The following is a 22,392-nucleotide window of genomic DNA, read 5'->3' on the forward strand; positions in this document are numbered from 1 at the left end:
AATTGCAAGTGAAAGTAAAAATTTAATCTAAGCGCACACCGATATATTGCGCAAACTTTATTTTATTTTATTTCTTGTAACTTTTAAATGACTGGTCCAATATACAACAAATATTTGACATATTTCTAAAAAAATATAATAAAAAAATCTGCAATGTTGTTTAATATCGTAACGCTTTACAGCAACTAGGTATACTTGGCATTATATAAAATGCATTTAAATAAAAAGAATTGTTCTCCCACTTGTATGAGTGCTTATGGTAGCTTTTTTTTTATTATATCAAAATGTAACTTTCGAACATTTTGCCTAAAATAAATGGAATATTAAAAAAAAGAGCATATTTAGATAATCTATCATATTGTTCATCGAATCATCCTATAGCAACTTGGTAAAATTTAAGAATCGCAATTAAAATATTACACTTAATATGGAACTCAATTGTGCATTTATTTACTATGCCCAGTGGAAACTTTAAATTGTACATTTGATATTATATTTTAAATGGAATAAAAATTGTTGGAAAAATTTGCACAAAGTTAATTAAACTGTTATATTCTCTAACAATATACAATCCTACAGCAACTCTTTGTACTTTATGTGTATGTAGGAAAAAAATTATGCACAATTGCAATTTCAATCGTAAATGAAATTGTTGCGTATTGTGACTTGAAAACGGTTTGGCTAATATATTTGAAATATCAAGAGAATTTGTATAAAATTTAATAATCCACAATGTTGTCTTTTATTATAAAATCCTAAAGCAACTTGGTATACTTGGTATACAAAATGGTGATTGAATGTAAAACATAGGTTTGAGTGTGTTAATGGAAATGCAATTTTTGCACTAATTGTATAACTTTAAAAGGACAAACATGTAAAAAATTAAGTAATCTAATAATGTCTAATATTATATCATCGTGCATCAACCTGGCATACTTTAAAATAGCTACTGAAAATACAAAAAATTCATATACATTTCAAATAGTTTGCCTACATGTTAATATAAAGTGTTAATCTTAATGTAATATAATATTTGATCCGTACAAGAACTCATTATCAGTATGCTTTAAAACCGTAGTAATAAAACTATAATTTTATTAACACGTGTACATATTTTATTTATCTTCTCAATCAACAAACAAAGTCAATTCAATCCCGAAGCGTGCCCACCTACAAATATATCAATTTCTTCCTCAAACATCTGTGCAGTTTTAGAAAAATATTGAGGTTATGTCCACATACCTATAGATCCTGGAGAGGGTCTTTTATATATTATTATATACCACTTGAAAACCAATGACACTGACAATGGCAAAAGCACAAAAGGGCGAAACGTTTTACGATTTCGGAATCCGCGCGCCCCTTGGAAACCGATCGTAAAAATACTACGGGTGGTGTATGCAGAAACGAATTAGGAGGAAGAAAATATTTTTTAAAATTCAATGGGTATATGGATTTAGTTGAAAATTTTGTGTGTTAATCGTCAATATGTATACTATTAAGATAAATATTAAAATTGATGAGCTTTCTCTCAAAGTCTTGAAATAGAAATAATTTTGTACTAGTCTGCACGGGTATTTTAGCGGCTAGACTATTTGGTGGTAGTACTTTGTAATTAGAGTATATAAGTGTTTTACTAATGGGCCGATTCTGCCACTCTAACTTGCATTCATTATAATGCTACTGAATTATATTGAATACTGTCGAAATGTCATGTACTTGCTGTGCATTTAGGTGGTTTACACATAAACTGCAACGTCACTCGTATATTATGAAGCTGTGTCAGAAAGACCCTGTTATATAAGATCGTTTTTTGACACTTGTGTGGATTCTAGGTTAGGTTTTCTATCTGACAACCTGAGAAAAACGCCTGACTGCACAGCAACCACATGGCTTTAGTCAATATTTAAAATAATTTTGTTTAGAAAGTTCTTAATAACATAGCCTTACCATAACATTGGTCTGTTGTGCGGAAGAATCGTTTTATAAAAAGTTGAATGATATGATAAAGTCTTTTTTCGAATTTCTAAAAAATCTTTTTCAAATTGTTTATTGTATCATGAGTAAAACCAGTTTGGACAAAATGCTTGTTGTTCAATTATTTGTTTTAATCAAAATAGTCGTTTTACAGTAGCTCTACAGGCATAATTCTTCACAAATATTTAGCAATTGTGGTAAATTACTTCTTAATATCTATATTATGACATAAAATACAAATACCAACTACTTTTCTTTGAAAATTTTGAGGTATCAAAAACTATCTATAAAAAAGGCATTGGATAAGAATTGGGTAAAAATAATGTTTAGTTTTGAATGAACTCTGAAGAATATACCAACAGTACTAACATGGTGTAACTTCGATATTTCTACCATGGAAATAAAAACTAAAACTAATAACTTTTCTTTCAAAATTTAATGGTACTCTAGTTATCCACAAAAAGTTCAAGAATTTAGACGTAATGTGTCTTTATCATTTATGGAACTGTGCAGACCATAACTATTTCTTACAATATTTGAAAATAATAATTATACCAAGAAAAAAATCACTACCAATCTTACTTCGACCCTGTACCAGAAGCGATTTAGTAGGTTACAAATTCTTGCCATTTACCAGGTGGGTCCTTCATGACTTTAAAATACAGATAATAAAAACCGACACATATAAACATAAATATATATTATATATATATATATGTGTGTGTGTGTGTGTGTGTGTGTATTTATCGGTAAGTTTCGGTTTCACGCCTTACCTATTGTGTGTCAAATGGTTTTTCCACTTCAGTTTTATTTCTTTTGGTATGTTATTGATGTTTTTAAAATTGCAAATGCTTTTCAAACGGTTTCGAAAATATACAAATTTATTATTCATATTATTGAATTTATATATTGAATAAATATATAAATAAACTAGTTGGTATTGGTATTGTGGATTGAGGCAAGTTACATGAACTTCCCGATACGCGTAAATAATCGACTTAATCGATGAAAAAAAAAATTATGAGTGATTAAAAGTATTCCGAGTGGATATATTACACATATCTGAAAACAAACGAACACGTTAACTCGGAGTATTTTCTAAAAGCAAACTTTCACAAATCAATAATTTTTAAAATTGAACCGTTAATGGTTTAGTATGTTCATTAAGACCAGGTTCTCTATCGCTCTATCGTTATAGCAAGTAAATCGTCTAATTTTAATTTTAACAAACGTCAAAAAACTACTCATTTTCTCAAACTTTGATGAATTTTAAAAATTAAACTACTTGTCGTAAGGCCGTAATATTTCAATAAATTCTATAAGATCATGATATATATCGCCAAAAAGTTCCATAAAAATCGACTTAAATTTTTTTTTCAACGGTTAATTACAAGAAAACGGCTTAATAGATTTTCACTTAAAACTACTCAGGATCATTTTCAACTTAACTCATATCTTTCGAACAGGTTTTGATTTTTTAAAATCAATTTCATCGTTAGGGCGGCATTTTTTCTCTTCGCCATGGAGTAATTCCAATTTATACAAACATATTTTTGGGTAATGATTAAAAAAGTGTACCAATTGCTGCATTATATCGATTCGATACTCCTACACATATTTCATAGAGGTTCTCTGTAATCTACCTAGACAATTGGACATTTTCTATACTTATTTATGTATATCATGGTTTTAGCTGCTAAACGTACAGAATGTTTTTTAATATTATTATTTTATGTATTCTAATCGTATTGTGCAGATATATTGTTTGCTTCAATATAACAATTTGGTTGCAAATATGAAAATCGAAGCTTCCTCGCCTCCTGCCCCGGTAAAAAGAGTTGTTTACACAAATTATTGCAAAAACACTTTTATATCTACTGTTGCAATTTATTATTATTGGCTTTGTTTATTTCGATTATTATTAATTAATAAGAAATGCAACAATTAACCTTCGCCGCGTGAGTTAAATTAAGATATGATACGGCGCTGCGATTTGTTCAGAGGAAATCGGGCCATCGATATATATATATATATATATATATATATATATATATATTTTATATATATATATATATATATATATATATATATATAATATCGATTTTAGTTTTTATTTCTATAATAAACATGTTGAAGTTTAACATTAAAATTGCTACTTAGTAGTTCAAACTAAACTGAGGGAGTACTAGAAAGTTTATAGAAAGTCTAGATATAGTCGAATTTTCATTAATTGGTTTGTAACATATAAATGAATAAATGAATTTATAAAATTTAGTGCTTGTTGTTATAATAGATATGCGGAGAAATACCCGAATTATAAAGTTAAACACCTTCTCAAATATCTACAAGAAAATTTTCATCCAAAGTAGAATACATGCAAAAAAATTTCATGTATTATGAAACATAGGCGACTAGGAATTCTAATAAACTTATTCATAAATACAAAATTATGTTAGAAATCATTACAATTTTAGTATTACTTATTATAATATAATTATTGAGGAATCCGAATTAAAATGGTCGTAGTACAAACGGTGCATTTCGAGGATTTTTTTAAAGAAGAAAATTTGACTAAAAAGTGTTAGAAATCACATTTATTGCAGCATTTGTTTTGTACAGATTATATATGTATATATATCGATATTTTAATTTATTTATATCCAATGCAAAGTACTTTAACTTTCTACATCCAAGATTCTCCGATTGCGTTCATCTCCTTTGATGTCTTCGAAAACTCAATCAATCACATTGTGACGGTTTCGTCTTATTTCGGAGAAGATATTATGCAAATATTCGTGAGATAGATAATACTTCGATAATATAACTGTAAGATGGATTAAATACTGTAAGACGGTAGTAGATACTTTATGCATGGAATTGTCGATTTTGCTAGTGGTTATTCACGATTCTAGTTCTAAAATTTAAATTTAAATGAACAAAATTAATAAAATTAACCACAATAAACGAAAAATTGTCATAATTTCACCAAAGCTCTAATTTCTTGAAAGCTCATAATTTCCAAATAACGTGCATTTTTTTCTCTAAATGTTGTCAGGACACTTAATGTCAATACTAGTACTCCGATTCGGCTTGACGTTAAGTTCTGGGACAGCCTGTATATTGCAAGTTTGGTAAATATGAATAAAATTGAATGTAGTATTGTTTAACTTCCCGAAGGAGAAGCCTTGTATAATTGTTTTCATAAAAAATCCGATTCGCTAATTTTGTGTTTTCACGACGTTTCAAGCCATTCTGAATCGAATGAGACCAAATTTGAAAAAAGTATGTGTGTGTGTGTCTGCGTGTTTGTGAACATACTTTTCGCCGTAAATCGACGATTTCTCAAAAACGGCTAGATCGATTTCAAAAATTTAAAAACCATTCGATGTATCTCGATGAGGACTAGTGTATCTTGTGCAAAGATCGGCCGAGTCGTTTCTTTGTAAATCGTAGAAAAGTAAAAAATTATTCATCCACGTTTTAACCAGAAATTCTGAATATCGGCTTGACTGATCGTCGCGCAAAATTGATAAACGATAGTCCTCATCGAGATACATCGAATGGCTTTTAAATTTTTGAAATTGATCAAGCCGTTTTTGAGAAAACGTCGATTTACGGCAAAAAATCTATTCACAGACACACACACATGTAATTTTTCCTAATTTGGTCTCATTCGATTCAGAATGGTTTGAAAGGTCGAGAAAACATATAATTAACGAATTGGATTTTTTCATGAAAACAAACTTCTCCTTCGGGAAGTTAACAAAATTAAATTTCAATTTAAATTTTACTGAAGTTGACCTAATGCACGGACTACTAAGTAGCAAATACAGTAAATGGCATTAAAAATATAAAGTTTTTGCTCCCAAAAATTCAATTCTTACTTCATTTGGGGCAATTTTTCCCGGTTCCCCGACCGTTCATACAAAACAATAGCATCAAAGTTACTATGTTCTCGCTCTCCTATCTTACATCCTAAAATAAATCCGCAATATTCTAAGATCCAGCAAACTAATCCTCATAAATACAAACATTAACCGCATGCATAGGAGCCGTTCAAGTATTACGTAAGCATTATAGGGGGGCGGGGGGATTATTGATTTGCTTATTTTGCCTATTTTTGGTAAGAAATTTGCTTACTTTTGATGACAAAGGGGAGGGGGGGGGTAAATAATTGTAGTAAATCTGCTTACGTAATACTTGAACGATCCCATATTCAAATGAAAAACAACTCACCAATAGTCGATTCCGCTTAGTACTTCAAGTGGCTTATATGCGATTCCTGGCACCTTCGCAAGGTAAAGTCGGTGTTGCTCCTCTGTATCGATTTACCTCGATTTCCCACCCGGGGCGTGGTCCGGCGCACGAGCTCGGTTTCGCGCACACTCGCGGCCGCGATGCCACGCCTCTCGCCTTTTCGCCGACACGACGCACAGCGGGCACGCCCCGCCTTCCGTAGCACTTCACATTTTTTAAAGACACACTTTTATGTAATACAGTAGAACCTCCTTATTCGCGGGGGATACGTTCCGCAAAAATGCCGCGAATAAAGAATCCGCAAATACAGGGTGGCATTTTGTATGGGATTACGGGAATACGTTCCAAGATGACAAATAATCCGCAAATAATGAAAAATCCGCAAATACAGGATGGCATTTTATATGGGATTATAGGGTATACGTTCCAAGGTGTCAAAATAATGAAAAGTACATACATAAAAAAACTATATTTTTATATATATTTATAAATGCATTAGATTAATTACTTTATATATTTGATTAATTATACATATTATACATTAAACATTTTGATCATTTTTGTTCAGAAATAGGCAAAGATTTGAAAAACTTTGTAATTTTTTCTTGCTTACTAGGTTTCAAAAGTGTCTTTAATTCAGACTGATAAACGGCAGTCACATCTGAAATTTGCCTCTTAAAGAGAATACTTCTGTCCATATATTGATCAATGTTCTTAAAAAAAATCACACAGATCATTTGCCATCTTTAAACATTCACTGAGATGATCTTATTTTATCTTCCGATTTTTTTATCGATCGTACGATAGATTCATTAACATTATATCAGCGCGATATGGATGCGAAAGACTTTAAGTCGTAAACGATCAAGTATTTCTTTCTTAATTTTAAGGGACAACACTGACTTTTCTTACCCAACTTTTTTTAGTTGACATGTTAATTTAATTTTTATTTATTGCTATATTAATTAAATTTAAGTTTTAATGTTTAATTTTAATTTTATTTATTTTAATTATTATTATTAATTATATAGAGGAAAAGGTCTGTTAGCACGTGTTACTCGATCACAATATTTGCTACAAATGAGAAAAATGAAGAAATAAAGCATGCATATATGATTGATTCATTCATTCCCTGTTTGTTGATCAAAACTTGATCAAAAACGCTGATAACTGAGAGGACGGCGAACGCAACGCAATTATATAGGTCAAAAAGACGACATTTACAGAAAATATTGGATTTCATATACACTGAAATCCGCGAATAACGAAATTTTTAGCCGCGAATAAAGGTATCGAGTCGCAATTTTTTTGGCCGCGAATAACGAAAACGCGAATGAAGGAGCCGCGAATAAGGAGGTTCTACTGTATTACACTTTTTGTAATTAAACCCTGGATCCGATATTTAGCACATTATATTATAAATAGCACAACTCTACGTAATATTGAGGCATAAGTTATTCACTGGGATGAAACAGGTCAGTCGTTTTGCACAATAATCATCGAATGTTTTTCTAAGAATTTCTAATTTCTAGGAAGTCGAAAAGCAGCCTAAAATGATAAAAAATATTTTTTAATAAGTGATTTAAAAATTGCAAATTTGAAATATGGATCTTAGGATATGGAAGTTTTTATCGATGGATGGACCAGATCTCTGATACATAAAAATTCTTTAAGCACTTCACATTTTTATAAAGACACACTTTTATGTAATATTACACTTTTTGTAATTAAACCCTGGATTAGATATTTAGCACATAATATTATAAATAGCACAAATTTACGTAATCTTGAGGCATAAGTTGTTCATTGGGATGAAACAGATCAGTCGTTTTGCACAATAATCATCGAATGTTTTTGCAATTTCTCAAAAGTCGAAAAACAGCCTAAAATGATAAAAAATATTTCTTAATAAGTGATTTAAAAATGGCAAATTTGAAATATGGATCTTTGGATATGAAAGTTTTTATCGATGGATGGACCAGATCTCTGATACATAAAAATTCTTTAAGCACTTCACATTTTTATAAAGACACACTTTTATGTAATATTACACTTTTTGTAATTAAACCCTGGATCCCGATATTTAGCACATTATATTATGAATAGCACAACTCTACGTAATCTTGAGACATAAGTTATTAATTGAGATGAAACAGATCAGTCGTTTTGCACAATAATCATCGAATGTTTTTCTAAGAATTTCTAATTTCTAAGAAGTCGAAAAACAACCTAAAATGATAAAAAATATTTCTTAATAAGTGATTTAAAAATTGCAAAATTGAAATATGGAACTTTGAATATGGAAGTCTTTATCGATATGGACCAGATCTCTGCTACATAAAAATTCTTATTTTTAATTTATGAAGCTACTGCCTCAAAAATATACTTCGTCTCATACGTCGTGAATTGACCAAGATAATCTTTAATAATCAAGTTATAATTATCATCGTTTTCTCCAATTCTAACAAATAATGAAGCTACTGCCTCGAAAATATTCTTTGTCTCATAGGATTGACCAAGAAAATCTTTAATAACCAAGTGATAATTACCAATCGTTTTTTTTTTTTTCAAATTTAACAAATGTTGTAATAAATGCATCGCAAATATACTTCGTGTCCAGACCGTGAATTGACCTAGAAAATCTTATTATCAAGTTATAATTATAATAATTTTCTGCAAATTTAACTAATAATGAAGCTACTGACTAGAAAATACACTTCGTGTCATAGGTCGTGAATTGAACAAGAACACCTTTAATACTCAAGTTATAACTATAATCGTTTTCTGCAAATTTAACAAATAATGAAGCTACTGCCTCGAAAAAATTTCAAAAAAGAAGAATTCAGAAAAGAAGAAAGGATCAGATTTCTGGCTTTAATTCCATATTGATAAAAGCTTCCTTGACAGTTGATGCCAGAACAATAATAGAGATATAATAAAGAAACAAGGTGATAAACAATAAAGTACTGCAAAGACTTGAAATGAAAAAAGCTCTTCTGCCCTTTAAAAAAAGTGGTTAAAATCCACCATATCAGGAAAATGAAATAGAAAGTCCCTTCCAGAAAAGCCTACAGAATTATAGAAATAGTTAGAAAGTAGGATATGCAAGTAATAGAAAGAGAAATAATTATACTCTACAAATAATTGTAAGGCAATGTACAGGGATTGGAGGCAGCAGAAGTTTAAGGAGAAATTAGTTAGCTATGAACTAAGAGACAAAAATGGTGAACAAAATGTAATGCTCTCAAATTAGGTATATAATCGACCAATAGAAAATAGAATATATATATATATATATATATATATATATATATATAATACATTAACCATCTGAAGGAGCCAGGTCCAACTTACCCAAATTACTCTTTGGCCCAAAATTTAGAAATGTATAAGAAACTGGACCGCGAGTTGTGATGTATCCTTGATATCGGTTATTTTATCCAAAGCTAAGAATTAGCGAACAAATTGTTTCGTACGTTTATTAAGGTTTAGGGTAATGTTATTGTAAATATCATCAACTTTACGTTCAACAGTTTGATGAAAAAGACTCACTTGTTTATAAAAATAAACCTTAATTGGGCTAATTTCTTCAGCTGCAGCAAATGAATATTCTTTTATGTATGCTTTCCTTTGAAAAAGGTTTTCATTTTTGACAATAATTTGAGGAAAATTTAAAACTAATTTCTGGGATTTTCTTTATTTCTTATCTGGCACGTTGGACATGGCATTTTAGATTCTAAAATGTGTGCACATTGATAGCTTATTATATATTATATTATATTATTGCCAACGTAACTGTACTGCTTATAACCGTAAATTGTAATGAAAAGTTCACCATCATGTTACGTTTTTATTTAAAATTCCAGTAGAATCTGTAACAATTTATTTCTTCATTTCCCGCTGACTATTTTCTTCACCGCCATTTTCCGAAGTACCATCTTCCTCGTCTTTTTTCTTCGGATCTTGATCTTGTTTTCTACCAAGAACATCGTTGATGTCTTTGGAAACTCGTTCGTTTACGTTTCGATTCGTTATTTTCCCATCTTCATCTTCATCAGAATCAAGCTTTCGGTTGATGTAGTCGCTCATTATGATGGAGAAAAGATTAAAACTAAAAAAAATATCTATATTAGCTTTAACGTTGTAGTATAGTTATATATATAGTTATATATATATAATATATATATATATATATATATATATATATATATATATTTAAAATTATGCAATCATGTTAGATTCTGATTTTGGATTCCAATACAATTTCTTCATTGGTATATGGGATTGTATTGGAATGCAATGAAACCCCAATAGGAATTAGCCTTACAAAGTGAAAAACTATTTTTTGCTAATTTATTGATCAGTAACATTCATTATATTATATAAATTATATTATATAAATATAAAGAAAGGGTATAACTAAGTTTGATTAAAAAAACATGATATTATTATATTAGAAAAAGTTGTATACATATAGTATTATAGTATATAAGAAAAAAGTGTGCCAATGAAAATTAATAAACAATATAGTAAAATGTATGTAATATACTAATAATATATAATTATTATATAAACTCACAATTAAATTGTTCTTATATATAAAAAACTAAATAGTACTTGAAGCGTTTTTTTTTTAATTTATTTGATTTTTATTATAAAATTCATTTTTTTGTCAAATTTTTGACATAACTAATTTGTCAAATCAAGTCAAAATAAAATAATTTAGTTTAAATATTTTAATATATTTAATTCATTTCAAAAAATTCAAGAAGAACAATAATGCGAAACAAATTATATTGATTGTTTACTAATTTTGCACGTATTTGTTTAATCTTACAATTATGAATTAAATTACTATAAAACTATAATAAAACATTTTTTTCAACTTACAAAATTTTGCATATTTTCATTTTGGCAATTTTTTTTATAAGACTCTTACCCTCTCGAATTTTGCTCGTATGTCAAAGCAACGAGCCGCTTCTTCGGCTAATCTCGAAACACGAGTATTTCAGGTCACTCGTAAGTCGGGGTACCACTGTATTTGGCAACTTTGTACAAAATAATTAATCGACAATAATGTCTCTAAAAATATTGTCCTTTACCTTACCTGGATTTTTCTTCTGATTTCCAGACGGAGCATCGGTGTTGTGCAGCCTGCGGCGAACCAATATCCGACAGGTTCCTGCTGGAGGTCGGCGGAGGCGCCTGGCACGGCTCCTGCCTCCGCTGCTGCGTCTGCAGGTCGCAGTTGGACCGGCAGCCTTCCTGCTTCTTGAGGGAGCGGCAGGTCTATTGCAAGGCTGATTACACGAAGTAAGTAGACACCAGATCCATTTAATCTGTTATAACTTTTGGTAGCTTCGTCTAATTTTAGTAGACTAGTTGGTATTGGTATTTTGTCTTGAGCAAAGTTACATGAACTTCCCTGCATGTGAAAATAATCGACTTAATCAATAAAAAATAAATTAATTTATGAGTGATAAAAAGTATTACGAGTGGATTTCTTACACATTATTGAAAACAAACGAACGAACACGTTAACTCGGAGTATTTTCTAAAAGCAAATTTTCAAAAATCAATAATTTTATAATTGAACCATTTTCCGTAGGACTTTAATGGTTTAGTATGTTCATTAAGACGAAGTACTCTATCGCTATACCAAGTAAATCGTCTAATTTTAATTTTAACAAACGTCAAAAAAACGACTCATTTTCTCAAACTTCGATGAATTTTTATAATTAACCTGCTTGTCGTAAGGCTGTAATGTTTCAGTAAGTTCTGTAAGATTATGATATATATCGCCAAAAAAAGTTTCATAAGAATCGGCTTAAATTCGTTTTTCAACAGTTAATTACAAGGAAACGGCTCAGTAGATTTTCTTCTAAAACTAATCAGTATCATTTCCAACTAATATCTTTCGATCAGTTTTTGATTTATTTGATTCGGTAGTATGAGCTAAAATTTGGACGAAAATTACAAAGAAACGGCTCGGCAGATCGTTGCACAAAACTGACAAATGATAGTCATCTTTGAGATACATCGAATGGCTTTTAGATTTTTAAAATCGGTTCAGACATTTTTGAGAAAACGTCGACGAAATGTCTAATTTTGACAAATACTAAAAAACGCAACTAATTTTTGCAAACTTTGACGAATTTTTAAAATTCGACGACTTGTCGTAGGATTGTAATATTTTAGTATGATCTAGAAGACCATGGTATCTATCGCATCGAATCGTATTTTTTTATGAAAACAAACTTCTTCAAGAAGTAACTAATTTACAATATTTTCTGACATCAGAATCCACTTCGGCAACACATCACAACAAACCACACTAGAAAATGATAAATGAAGTTAAATAAATAAAAGTACATAACCAAATTACTATATGTAGCAAAGAAATTTAAATATAGCCATTTACACCAAAAATGTTGAGAGTTCTATATATATTTGCATAATCATACGTACCAATGAGAAAACCTTTTAGGTCATAGGAAATATTTCAATTACATTCTAGTTATTTTTCTACTTGCCGCGTGTCATTCTATTTTCTGAAGACAATCCGACGAGACTTATTTATTTTATATATCGTTATTGATATGTTTTGATAATATTTTGATTTTATCATCATCATCATCGTCGTCATCGAATTCTCGGCGTCGCAACAACACAATGTTGTTGTTATTTTTATTATAAATCCAAGAGCCGAAGTCGTCGAGTAGTTTCTACAAAAGGAATTCCTCGTGGTATTATTGTGATATTTATTATTTATTCCATCACCTCGGTACATATTCTTGTGGGAGAGTGATTTGTGAAATTTATAATAAATATTGATTTAATTAAAAATATTTATCAGTATTTTGATAGCAAATACCAAGAGGTGGAGATGATTTTAATCGTATTATATATAGTACTTTTTTGTACTATTGTATTTTTTAAGATGACACTTTGGTAAATCTTTGGTAACTTCTAAACCGTTACAATTCATATAGATATATATAAAATATTTAGAAAATTTATACAAAATTAAATAATCTGTAAATGTGATAAATGATAGTCCCACAGCAATTCCGTATATATATATATATATATATATATATATATATATATATATATTTATTGTCAATCAAAACTTTATTAAAGTGTATATTTTAAAATCGCTGTGACAAGAAGCAATTTTTAATCAGATTCGACCTGCAACTTATGTGTTTTTATTTACTACGTCCATTGTAACTTTTCAATAGTAACCTTTAAATATATAGAATAATCGAAAAATTTTCACAAAATTAAATAATCTATTTTAGTATTATAAAATCTTACTTGGTATACTCTAATATTGGAAATAATAATAATATTTTTGATAAATTGCATCACTTTAATGAATCTTCAAAAACTTTTAAACCGTTCGGTTGATTTAAATGTAGTGGCAAAATTTCTTCAAAATTGAATAAACTAAAATTGGATTCACGTTATGTAAAATATTAATATGTATCAATACCAAAGAACTTTTTAAAGAATATTTATAGGTCAAGCGTATATTTATTAACAATGTGGTTAATAAATTTTAAACCATTAAATGAAATAGTGTTTATATAAAAGAATTTGTCCAAAAATAAATATGTTGCACGTTATTTATTATTATACTTCAACATTCAACCCTACAGCAACTCGGTGAACTCATAAACCGCAATGCAAAATAAAAAAAATCTCGAAGCACTTCTAAAGCATTCATAGATTTAGACTTAGATATAATTTTTTTTCTTCTAAGTGTTTACACATGTGTATGACTTATCATAATATATCTCTTACATCAGATACGTTTCGAATAATAAATTGTTTATATTGAATATATCGATTGATATCCCTTTTTTCGGCCAAGTCATCGTTATTGAGCAAAGAAAAATATTAACAAATGGTCTTCTTGAGTTCGATAAAAGTTCAACGGAGCAAGAATTTCCGACTAATCTTCGTTAAATTCACATTAGTAGAAAACGAGGAATGTTTGGACTATTATTTTTCAAAACACATATACACAAACACACACACAGTATATATATATATATATCATTTTACAAATCCTAATAAACAACTCCTACCCACAACACCTGATCCAATCCATAACAAAAAATAGAATCCTATATCTCCAAAACCGTCACAATAATTCAATTGAAAATTCAAACCATGAAAACTACGTCGGAACTATAAGTTTACCTTTTATAAAAGGATTGCATTACCCGTGGAGAAAACTTTTCAGTATCAGAGTAGTTCGAAAACACTCTTACAACTCTTTTTACAAAATTAAAATCCAAATTTGACCCAAAACTCCTATGTAATCTAGTTTATAAGTTTAATTGTATAAATTGTAATTATCTTAACATAGGTGAACAAAGTCAAAACTTGCACAAAAGAATACCACACCACAACATAAAAACAATTCCAAAAACAAAAACCAGTATAAAACAATGCTAACAGATCACATTAATGAGCTCATATATATATATATTTTTTATATTTTTAACAGCAATCAGAACCTTACGTCCTATGAGCTGTTGGGCTGAAACTTCTCCTTACTTCGTATTTTTAGATGGTAACCCAATGGTTATTCCATCCATATTTGATGATTTTTGTTATTAGAATTAATCTAATAGGACTGACTTTTTATTGGTGCAGCAATGCCGGGCAAGGGCTATTTTTACTTGGAAACATATTGCTATCTATATTTCCAAGTGAAAATCGTTGTCACTGCTGCCTGACAACAGGCTGCTCGAAGTGGGTATGGAACCCGGGACCTCTGACACAAGTCCCGTCGCTCTTAACCGCTTACCTACGGGCGAGCCCGAGGTCAAACATAACATAGATTTTTTCAATCCAACGATCTTACATTTTGAAAATAATTTGTTTAAAAGAAGATTTAGCGAAGGATGCCTAATATCATTACACAATGAGACAGCCATAAATAAGAGAACGGTCAACAATTCGCTATGCAATGACTATAAAATAATTCTTGATCATAGAAAATGAAACTTGTTAGTAAAGTTAATATTTTCAACCTACATCTACAATTATCAAAAAAAAAAAATTAGCCACATAGCCGAATTCTTCTTCGCCTCCCATGCAGTCGCACACTTTTTTACTCTTTTTCTTTTTTCAACATTTTACCTTTTACCTTTTTTGCTTTCTCTCCCGTTGTTGGGGTCAAAAATCAAAAGAGACGGAGGTCGCCGCGATGTCGAATGATAAATGATCCGCGCGGTCGAATCTTCGGTCCGACGATCGGTCAGTCAGTCAAATGCTCACATACGGCGAGAGGAATATCGACAGGAGACCTCCCGCGATTCTAAGAGACCACCACGGCATAAGGGGGACCTCTAGAGGGACCCGAGATAAAGGAATAACGGTGTTTCGCAAGAGAGATAATAGAATTTTAATTGCGATTTTAAAGTGTACCGAGTAGTTTTAGGACTTTGAGATGTTAGACAATATTGTGCGATATTCAATTTTTTGCAAATATTCCGAACATATCATTCAGATCAACCGAGCGGTTTGAAAGCTATGGAACATGTATTAAAGTTATAAAAACGTAAAGCATTAGGATTGTATTTGATGAAGTATACTGAGTTTATCTAGAGCAACATAATGTTCGACAGTATTTAAATTTGTGCAAATTTGTCTATTATACCATTTGTATCAAACCAAAAGTAGTTGTTAACAATGTAACATATATTAAAATGATGCAACCTTGCTAAAACTTAAAGCAGGACGAGTACACCTAGTTGATGTAGACTTGTGGAGTAATATAATGTCCGACAGTATTTAAGGGGGTTGTTCAGTTTTTATTCATATATTTTTTAAAAAATAATCATCTCAATATCTATTTTTTTGACGAAGTTATAGATATATATCTCTATATGTATGATCCTCTGAAACCGTTTTGTTTCGTCGCTCCGCGAGCTATTGTATGCCAGCTGCTCTCTTTTTCATTATAATACCTCATGCACATGACCTTTTTAATATGTCAGCATCTTTGAACACCATGGTGTATTTAGTACATTATACTAAAAACTTTAAATACGTTTTTCTCAAATTGACTTTTTTCAATTGACGGTTTTCAATCGGATCGACTTACATTTTTTTAATTTGTTTACCACTGCAATACCTAGTCCCCCTACCTCAACATTATAACATTATAACGATAACGATACGCAAAAAAATTTTGCGAAGCTTCTCGCCCCCCAAAAAGGCCTTTTTTGACACTTTTTTTTAAAATAGCTGCCATTTTTTTCCTTCTTACTTTTTTTTCTTTCATTTTGGTAGGGGGACTGGATTCAAACTTCTTCTTCAACGTAGTTTCTTTTTTTTGTTTCAGGCGATGCGCAACGGATTTCTCTGTGGCACCGCTAAAGAGATCGATTTTGCAAGGCCGACTTTGTCGCTCCCTTATTAAAAATGACAGCGAAAAAAAATGAAAATTTCGTAATATTCTATGATTTTGTAATTTTTGTTTAAAAAAAACCGCATGCCTCTATGATAAATACATTTCGAGAAAAACAAAACAAATACATTGCATTTTTTGTAAAAAAAAACGAACAACCCCCTTAAGTGAGTACAAAATAGAATGTGCATCCTACATCAATTTTGGAGAACAAGACCAAGTTTCTGTTGGGCCTCATAATATTAAACAATAATAAAAATCATTTAATTTTGCAGAAATTTTCCTAACATATCATAAATATTGTAAGTACAGTTTCAATGTTATAAGAGGCACAATTACTAAGATAGTAGTTGTCCGCCCAAAGGCAAATCCAGGGTGTAAGAGCACCACAAATTAATGATTCCATTTCCTTCTTTTGTCTACTTTTCCAAATACCACCATTCACTTTTTGCTGCACTTTTGTGCATTTTACCTTTCTAATTTCTGCTTCGATGCTTCTTAATCCAGAGCTTCGGCTTTAAGTTTCTTGTATTATCACTTCTCACGTAAGTCACCAATCATCTGCATTCTTCTTCTTCTCAATCCTCTTGGTCTTTCTATTTCACCTTTGATAACGTCGTGAAGGGAAGGCACTCTTTCTGCAAATTGAGTCCGATCCACTTTCCTTTCCTTATATTTACATATTAGTCCAGTCATTATAGTAAGTTCACTTCGGAATTCGAGATACCCAACTGTAAGTTTGTAAATACTTGTATATTGCACCCTAAAGTTGTCTCAAAACCTACATATGGTATTGACACCCTACCATATTTAGGTTTTAAGACAACTTTAATGTGTCAATATACAAGTATTTACAGACTTACAGCTGGGTATCTCGAATTCCGAATTTCTTACTAAATTTAAGTTTAAATGACTGGACTATTGTATTTACTATGTATGTATTACTATATATTTATATTTCTTTTACTATTGCAGGAGTTTCGGCGCAAAATGCGCGAAATGCTGCAGGGTCATATCTGCCTCCGATTGGGTCCGAAGGGCTCGTGAGTTAGTTTTCCACCTAGCCTGCTTCGCCTGCGACGCCTGTGGTAGGCAGCTGTCTACCGGGGAGCAGTTCGCTCTTCATGAGGAGAGAGTACTCTGTAAAGCCCATTACTTGGAGACACTGGACGGAGGAGCGACTTCCAGCGATGGTGAGTAGAATTGACTGATACCAATATACTATTTACGTGGTATGACGATTTAAGATTTATAAATAAATCATAAATACACTAGTTGTAAATGCGCACGAACTGATTTCCTTATATTTCTTAATATTTGAATGCCAATGTATTTATACTAAACGCTCTAAACAAAATATTTAATAATTATATCACCTCAGACGGATGCGATCCCGACGGTTACCACAAGAACAAGGCGAAGCGCGTCCGCACCACTTTCACGGAGGAGCAGTTGCAGGTGCTGCAGGCAAATTTCCAGCTGGACAGCAATCCCGACGGGCAGGACCTGGAAAGGATAGCTCACGTGACTGGCCTGAGCAAAAGGGTGACACAGGTGTGGTTCCAAAACAGCAGAGCGAGGCAAAAGAAACACCAGCAGCCGACGAAAGGAAAACGTGAGTGGAACAAATTTTCCTCTTTGAATATTTTAAATTAGACTATTATCTAACGTGAGTTTTGTCGATCAATTCTCATTTTACATATCCCTCGGAAGTTTTTCCGACAACATCGTAAAATCTCACGTGAGATTAAAATTTGATTAAAATATTTAATTCTTATTGAATTTTTCTATTTTTTAGTGCATGTGACCAGAGATTCCGAGTTCAGCAGACACATAAACCTCCAGCTAACCTATTCGTTCCAGAATGGGCAATTAAATAATAACAATAATAATAATAATAACACATTATCGAATAAAACAAACACGTTATTCAACCCACACGGTTAGTAAATTGAAAAAAAATATTATATACAATATAATTCGTAATACATAGTTTTAAATTTACAATAAATGTAAAAAATAATGTAAAAAATTATATTTGTTTCAGATTCTTCAATGGACGAATTGTCCGAGGACTCATCCTTGCACTGCATGCAAAATGAGGCATAATCGATGAGGATCTAAAATTGTTTTATACAAAAAATTCCGTCACAGGATTTTCAAAGACACCCAGTAAACATGCGATATGGCCACAACATCGTGGCAATATTTTATTTAGGTCGTGTGACATGCGGTTCCCATATTCATTTTCCTCGATATTACATGGATACGGCCGCAAATTTATGTAATTATCGAACAACTATCGAGGTTCGGTCTCTGGCGCACGTGGCGTTCGTGATACATGAAAATCGACGTTGACCCACATATGTTTGTTTATTATGATAAGACCGTCTGACGTAAGGCGTTCACCCCAGTCATGACGTCATTGGCGAATGAAAACGATTCGGTCATGACGTCATACAAAATGGCGACTCAGTTATGACGTAATAGCACCTGAAAGTGATGACGTAATGCAATTAATATTCTTTTCTGTACGAATAAGCATTTATTTACGTGAATAATAAGAAATTTTACAATATTTAAATATTACAAATTAGAATTGTAGTTTTGAAATTATAAAATTTTAACATGAACTATACTAGAAAACTTTTTACAAATTATTCAATCTTAACATATTAATAACAGTATATTTAATGAAAATTGTTGTATATCTAATGAACGTAATTCTATTTTTGGGGCGTGAAGTGTGAAGTGTTGCATAAGTATTCTATCGCCACTTCCTTATACATCAAACAGCCTGCCTATTTTTCATTATTTCATTCTATCGCCAGTTCATTGCATCAAATGCCAGGATACAGATTATGCACATATGACATACTGCCCCAAATTTTGGAAGTTTTCTAAAACAAATTCAAACATAATGTGATTTACTGTATATAATATAATATATATATACAGCTACCATATGTGTAGCTACCTACATGTTCAGTGTACAAATCTCCATCATCTTAAAGTCGCTTTTACACATACATTTTTAACACTGACTGATTTCATTCTATCGCCAGTTCAATACATCAAATGCGAGGATACAGGATATTCATATATGATGTACTTCTTGGAAGTTTTCTAAAACAATTTGAAACATAATGTGTTTTATTGAATCTAATAATATATATACCACTCCATATGTGTAGCAACTTACATATTCAGGAGACAAATCTAAATCGTCTTCGAGTCGCTTTTGCACATACATTTTTTTTAACCTGATTGAATTCATTATATCTTCAGTTCATTATACATCAATACATCAATCAAGTTCATGCATATATGACATACTGTTCCCAATTTTAGAGGTTTTCTAAAACAATTATAAATATAATGTATTTGTTACCAAATAATATATATACAGCAACTATATATGAATCAACTTACATATTAAGAAGATAAATCTCCATTATCTTCAAGTTGCTCCTAAACATACATTATTTGAGCCTGTCTAAAGATCTGTATATTGTTCATCGTTTCATTCCAATTTTGTACGACTTCTGAAATAAATATGAACATGGCATACGTGTTTGCTGTTTATATATATTTGTATAGCTATTGTATTTGTAGTGACTTACATATTCAAACAATCATTCTCGATCCGCTTCTCAACCGACTAATTTAAGAGATTTAAGAAGTGAGGTTATGTCGAACACATGGATATGTTAATGTCTTAATTTAGTAAAATAATTATTTTAACCTTGATAAACGATCCTTATTATTGTCCTCAGATTTTGTAAGATATGCTATTTGGTTACCTCCTTTGTCATCTAAAGAAATCGACATAAAATAACGTTTCTTCATCCCAGGATATAATGCACTAAATGGAATTCAAAATCGTGAAGTAATTACATATCTATATAAATAATATATAATATACTTACGGTGTCATTTTTCTACACTTTTCTACAATTATCATAAACAAGTTGCTTAACTAAACGAATGTAATTATTATACTAAAGAAAATATAACTTGATGCATGATAAATTCGTGACATTTTGCGCCATTTTGTACGCGGTTAGGTTAGCTTTCGTCAAAGAAACAGTCGGTTCCACCAGTGGCCACGGCGCGCTGATGTAAAGCTTTCTTTGTATGGTCACACACACCGGCACACAACGCACACAACGCAGCGCACGACGCGTTTGCTTCACGCCGTGTGACGTCATTGATTATGCTTTGCATGTGTGCTAACACACACCAGCGCACGACATGTATCTCACATGAAATTCAACGATGTCATTACCCCCGACAGCGCGTGTTTATGTCTCGTGAGACAACTCAATGCGAGCTTTGCGTGTATTGTAACACACACAAGCGCATGCAAGTTTAAAATCCTCTTGTGGCGTAGATTCGATAACCGCATTATAATAACGATGTCGATATTATAGAAGATCACATCGCGTGTTTACTGGGCACAGTTTAGAAAAAAATTTAGATTTTTTTCTGAAGATGTCTATGTTTAATATTATTTTGTAAATAAATTAATATATGTATAAGATTTGTTCATACCTTTGTAAATATTGTATTTTAAGAAACTTTGTGTATATTATCGTATTTATTACCCTATAGTTATTTATTAATTTATTTAAATAAATATATATTTAAAAAGACACAAAAAGATAATTATCTGTATAAGATAGAAAACGTAATCTTTTTGTAAAACGACTGAACGAACAATTTATATATATATATATATATATATATATATATATATATATATGCATACACTTATAAATTTAAAAATATATTCAATGTGTTTATGTAAAAAAAATTGTAATATATAAAATAATCTGCATTCGAATTAATAAATCGTGATATATTATGTTAAAAAATATGTTTCAATTTTTTTTTGTGTAAACGATCATTACCGTGGGAGAAACGCAAAATTATATTGCTGAACCGATTTTAATGCTTCAACAAAAAAAAATTGATCCTTGCTTATAACAAAGGCAAGTTCCCACGTGGCCAATATCGGACGTTTAACCCCAACATTGTAGATTTTTTCGTACTCTACATTTTTCACAAATATTTTAATAAATATAGATGAACAATTTAAAATTTTCAAGACATATAATAAGTAGAATAAAGGTAAGCAGGATCACACACATCACAAAGAGAAAGAACATTTAAAAAATCCCAAAAATAACAGAATTCCACCTGAAAGAACAGATATAAATTAAATGCCCAATATAGATTAGCAAAATATTATCTTTGGTAGTATTATGTACAATATGTATAACATTTTAATTATAAACTAAACATTTATAAATAATTTCGCTTATGCTAATAGTGAAGTAAAAATTTTATAGTAATGTTAAATTAGAATAATCTCTTAAAATATAGTACGCAGTACAAGTTTCTGGACAAAAGCCTGATTATTATGTAATATACATAAAAAAAACAACAGATATAAAATTACTTATTTCGTACGTTTCGGACGCTAAATGTGTCAATCTTCAGCAGTTCCCAAACAGTTCCTAAATTCATTTGAATACAAATGGTACAAAATACAAAAAAAGTTACAAGATACATTGCACTTAAAAATAATTTTATTTAATTTTTTACATTTTTATCTTATTTTTATATTAAATATCATTTGCATTAAAATGATTTTATATATAATGTACTATGACATAGATATAGTGCACGAAACGTACATAATAAATATTTCTTAATATACA

The 22,392-nt window shown here is 30.6% G+C and overlaps 1 protein-coding gene and 1 long non-coding RNA gene across 4 annotated transcripts; one reads left to right on the forward strand and one right to left on the reverse strand.

The window, feature by feature from the left end:
• Positions 1-11,192: 11,192 nt before the first annotated feature.
• Positions 11,193-18,775, forward strand: LOC113380740 (LIM/homeobox protein Awh). Its single transcript, XM_026619869.1, has 6 exons — positions 11,193-11,237; positions 11,366-11,547; positions 17,642-17,859; positions 18,048-18,281; positions 18,465-18,532; positions 18,695-18,775. The coding sequence occupies exons 1-6, from the start codon at positions 11,193-11,195 to the stop codon at positions 18,773-18,775; spliced, it is 828 nt and encodes a 275-aa protein (XP_026475654.1).
• A 497-nt stretch (positions 18,776-19,272) lies between these two features.
• Positions 19,273-20,998, reverse strand: LOC113363312. 3 transcript variants are annotated; one of them, XR_003365887.1, is made up of 7 exons: positions 20,596-20,998; positions 20,412-20,531; positions 20,290-20,327; positions 20,099-20,211; positions 19,869-20,024; positions 19,648-19,792; positions 19,274-19,566 (listed from the first exon to the last, which is right to left on the reverse strand). It is a non-coding gene; the product is annotated as an uncharacterized LOC113363312 (long non-coding RNA). The 3 variants fall into 3 exon arrangements; XR_003365885.1 differs by having other exon boundaries at positions 19,273-19,566; positions 20,290-20,531; XR_003365886.1 differs by having other exon boundaries at positions 20,290-20,481.
• Positions 20,999-22,392: the final 1,394 nt, after the last annotated feature.

Source organism: Ctenocephalides felis, unplaced genomic scaffold, assembly GCF_003426905.1.
Source record: "Ctenocephalides felis isolate EL2017-DRISC unplaced genomic scaffold, ASM342690v1 CF-g0.4_SCAFFOLD_00845, whole genome shotgun sequence".
NCBI classification, from domain to species: domain Eukaryota; kingdom Metazoa; phylum Arthropoda; class Insecta; order Siphonaptera; family Pulicidae; genus Ctenocephalides; species Ctenocephalides felis.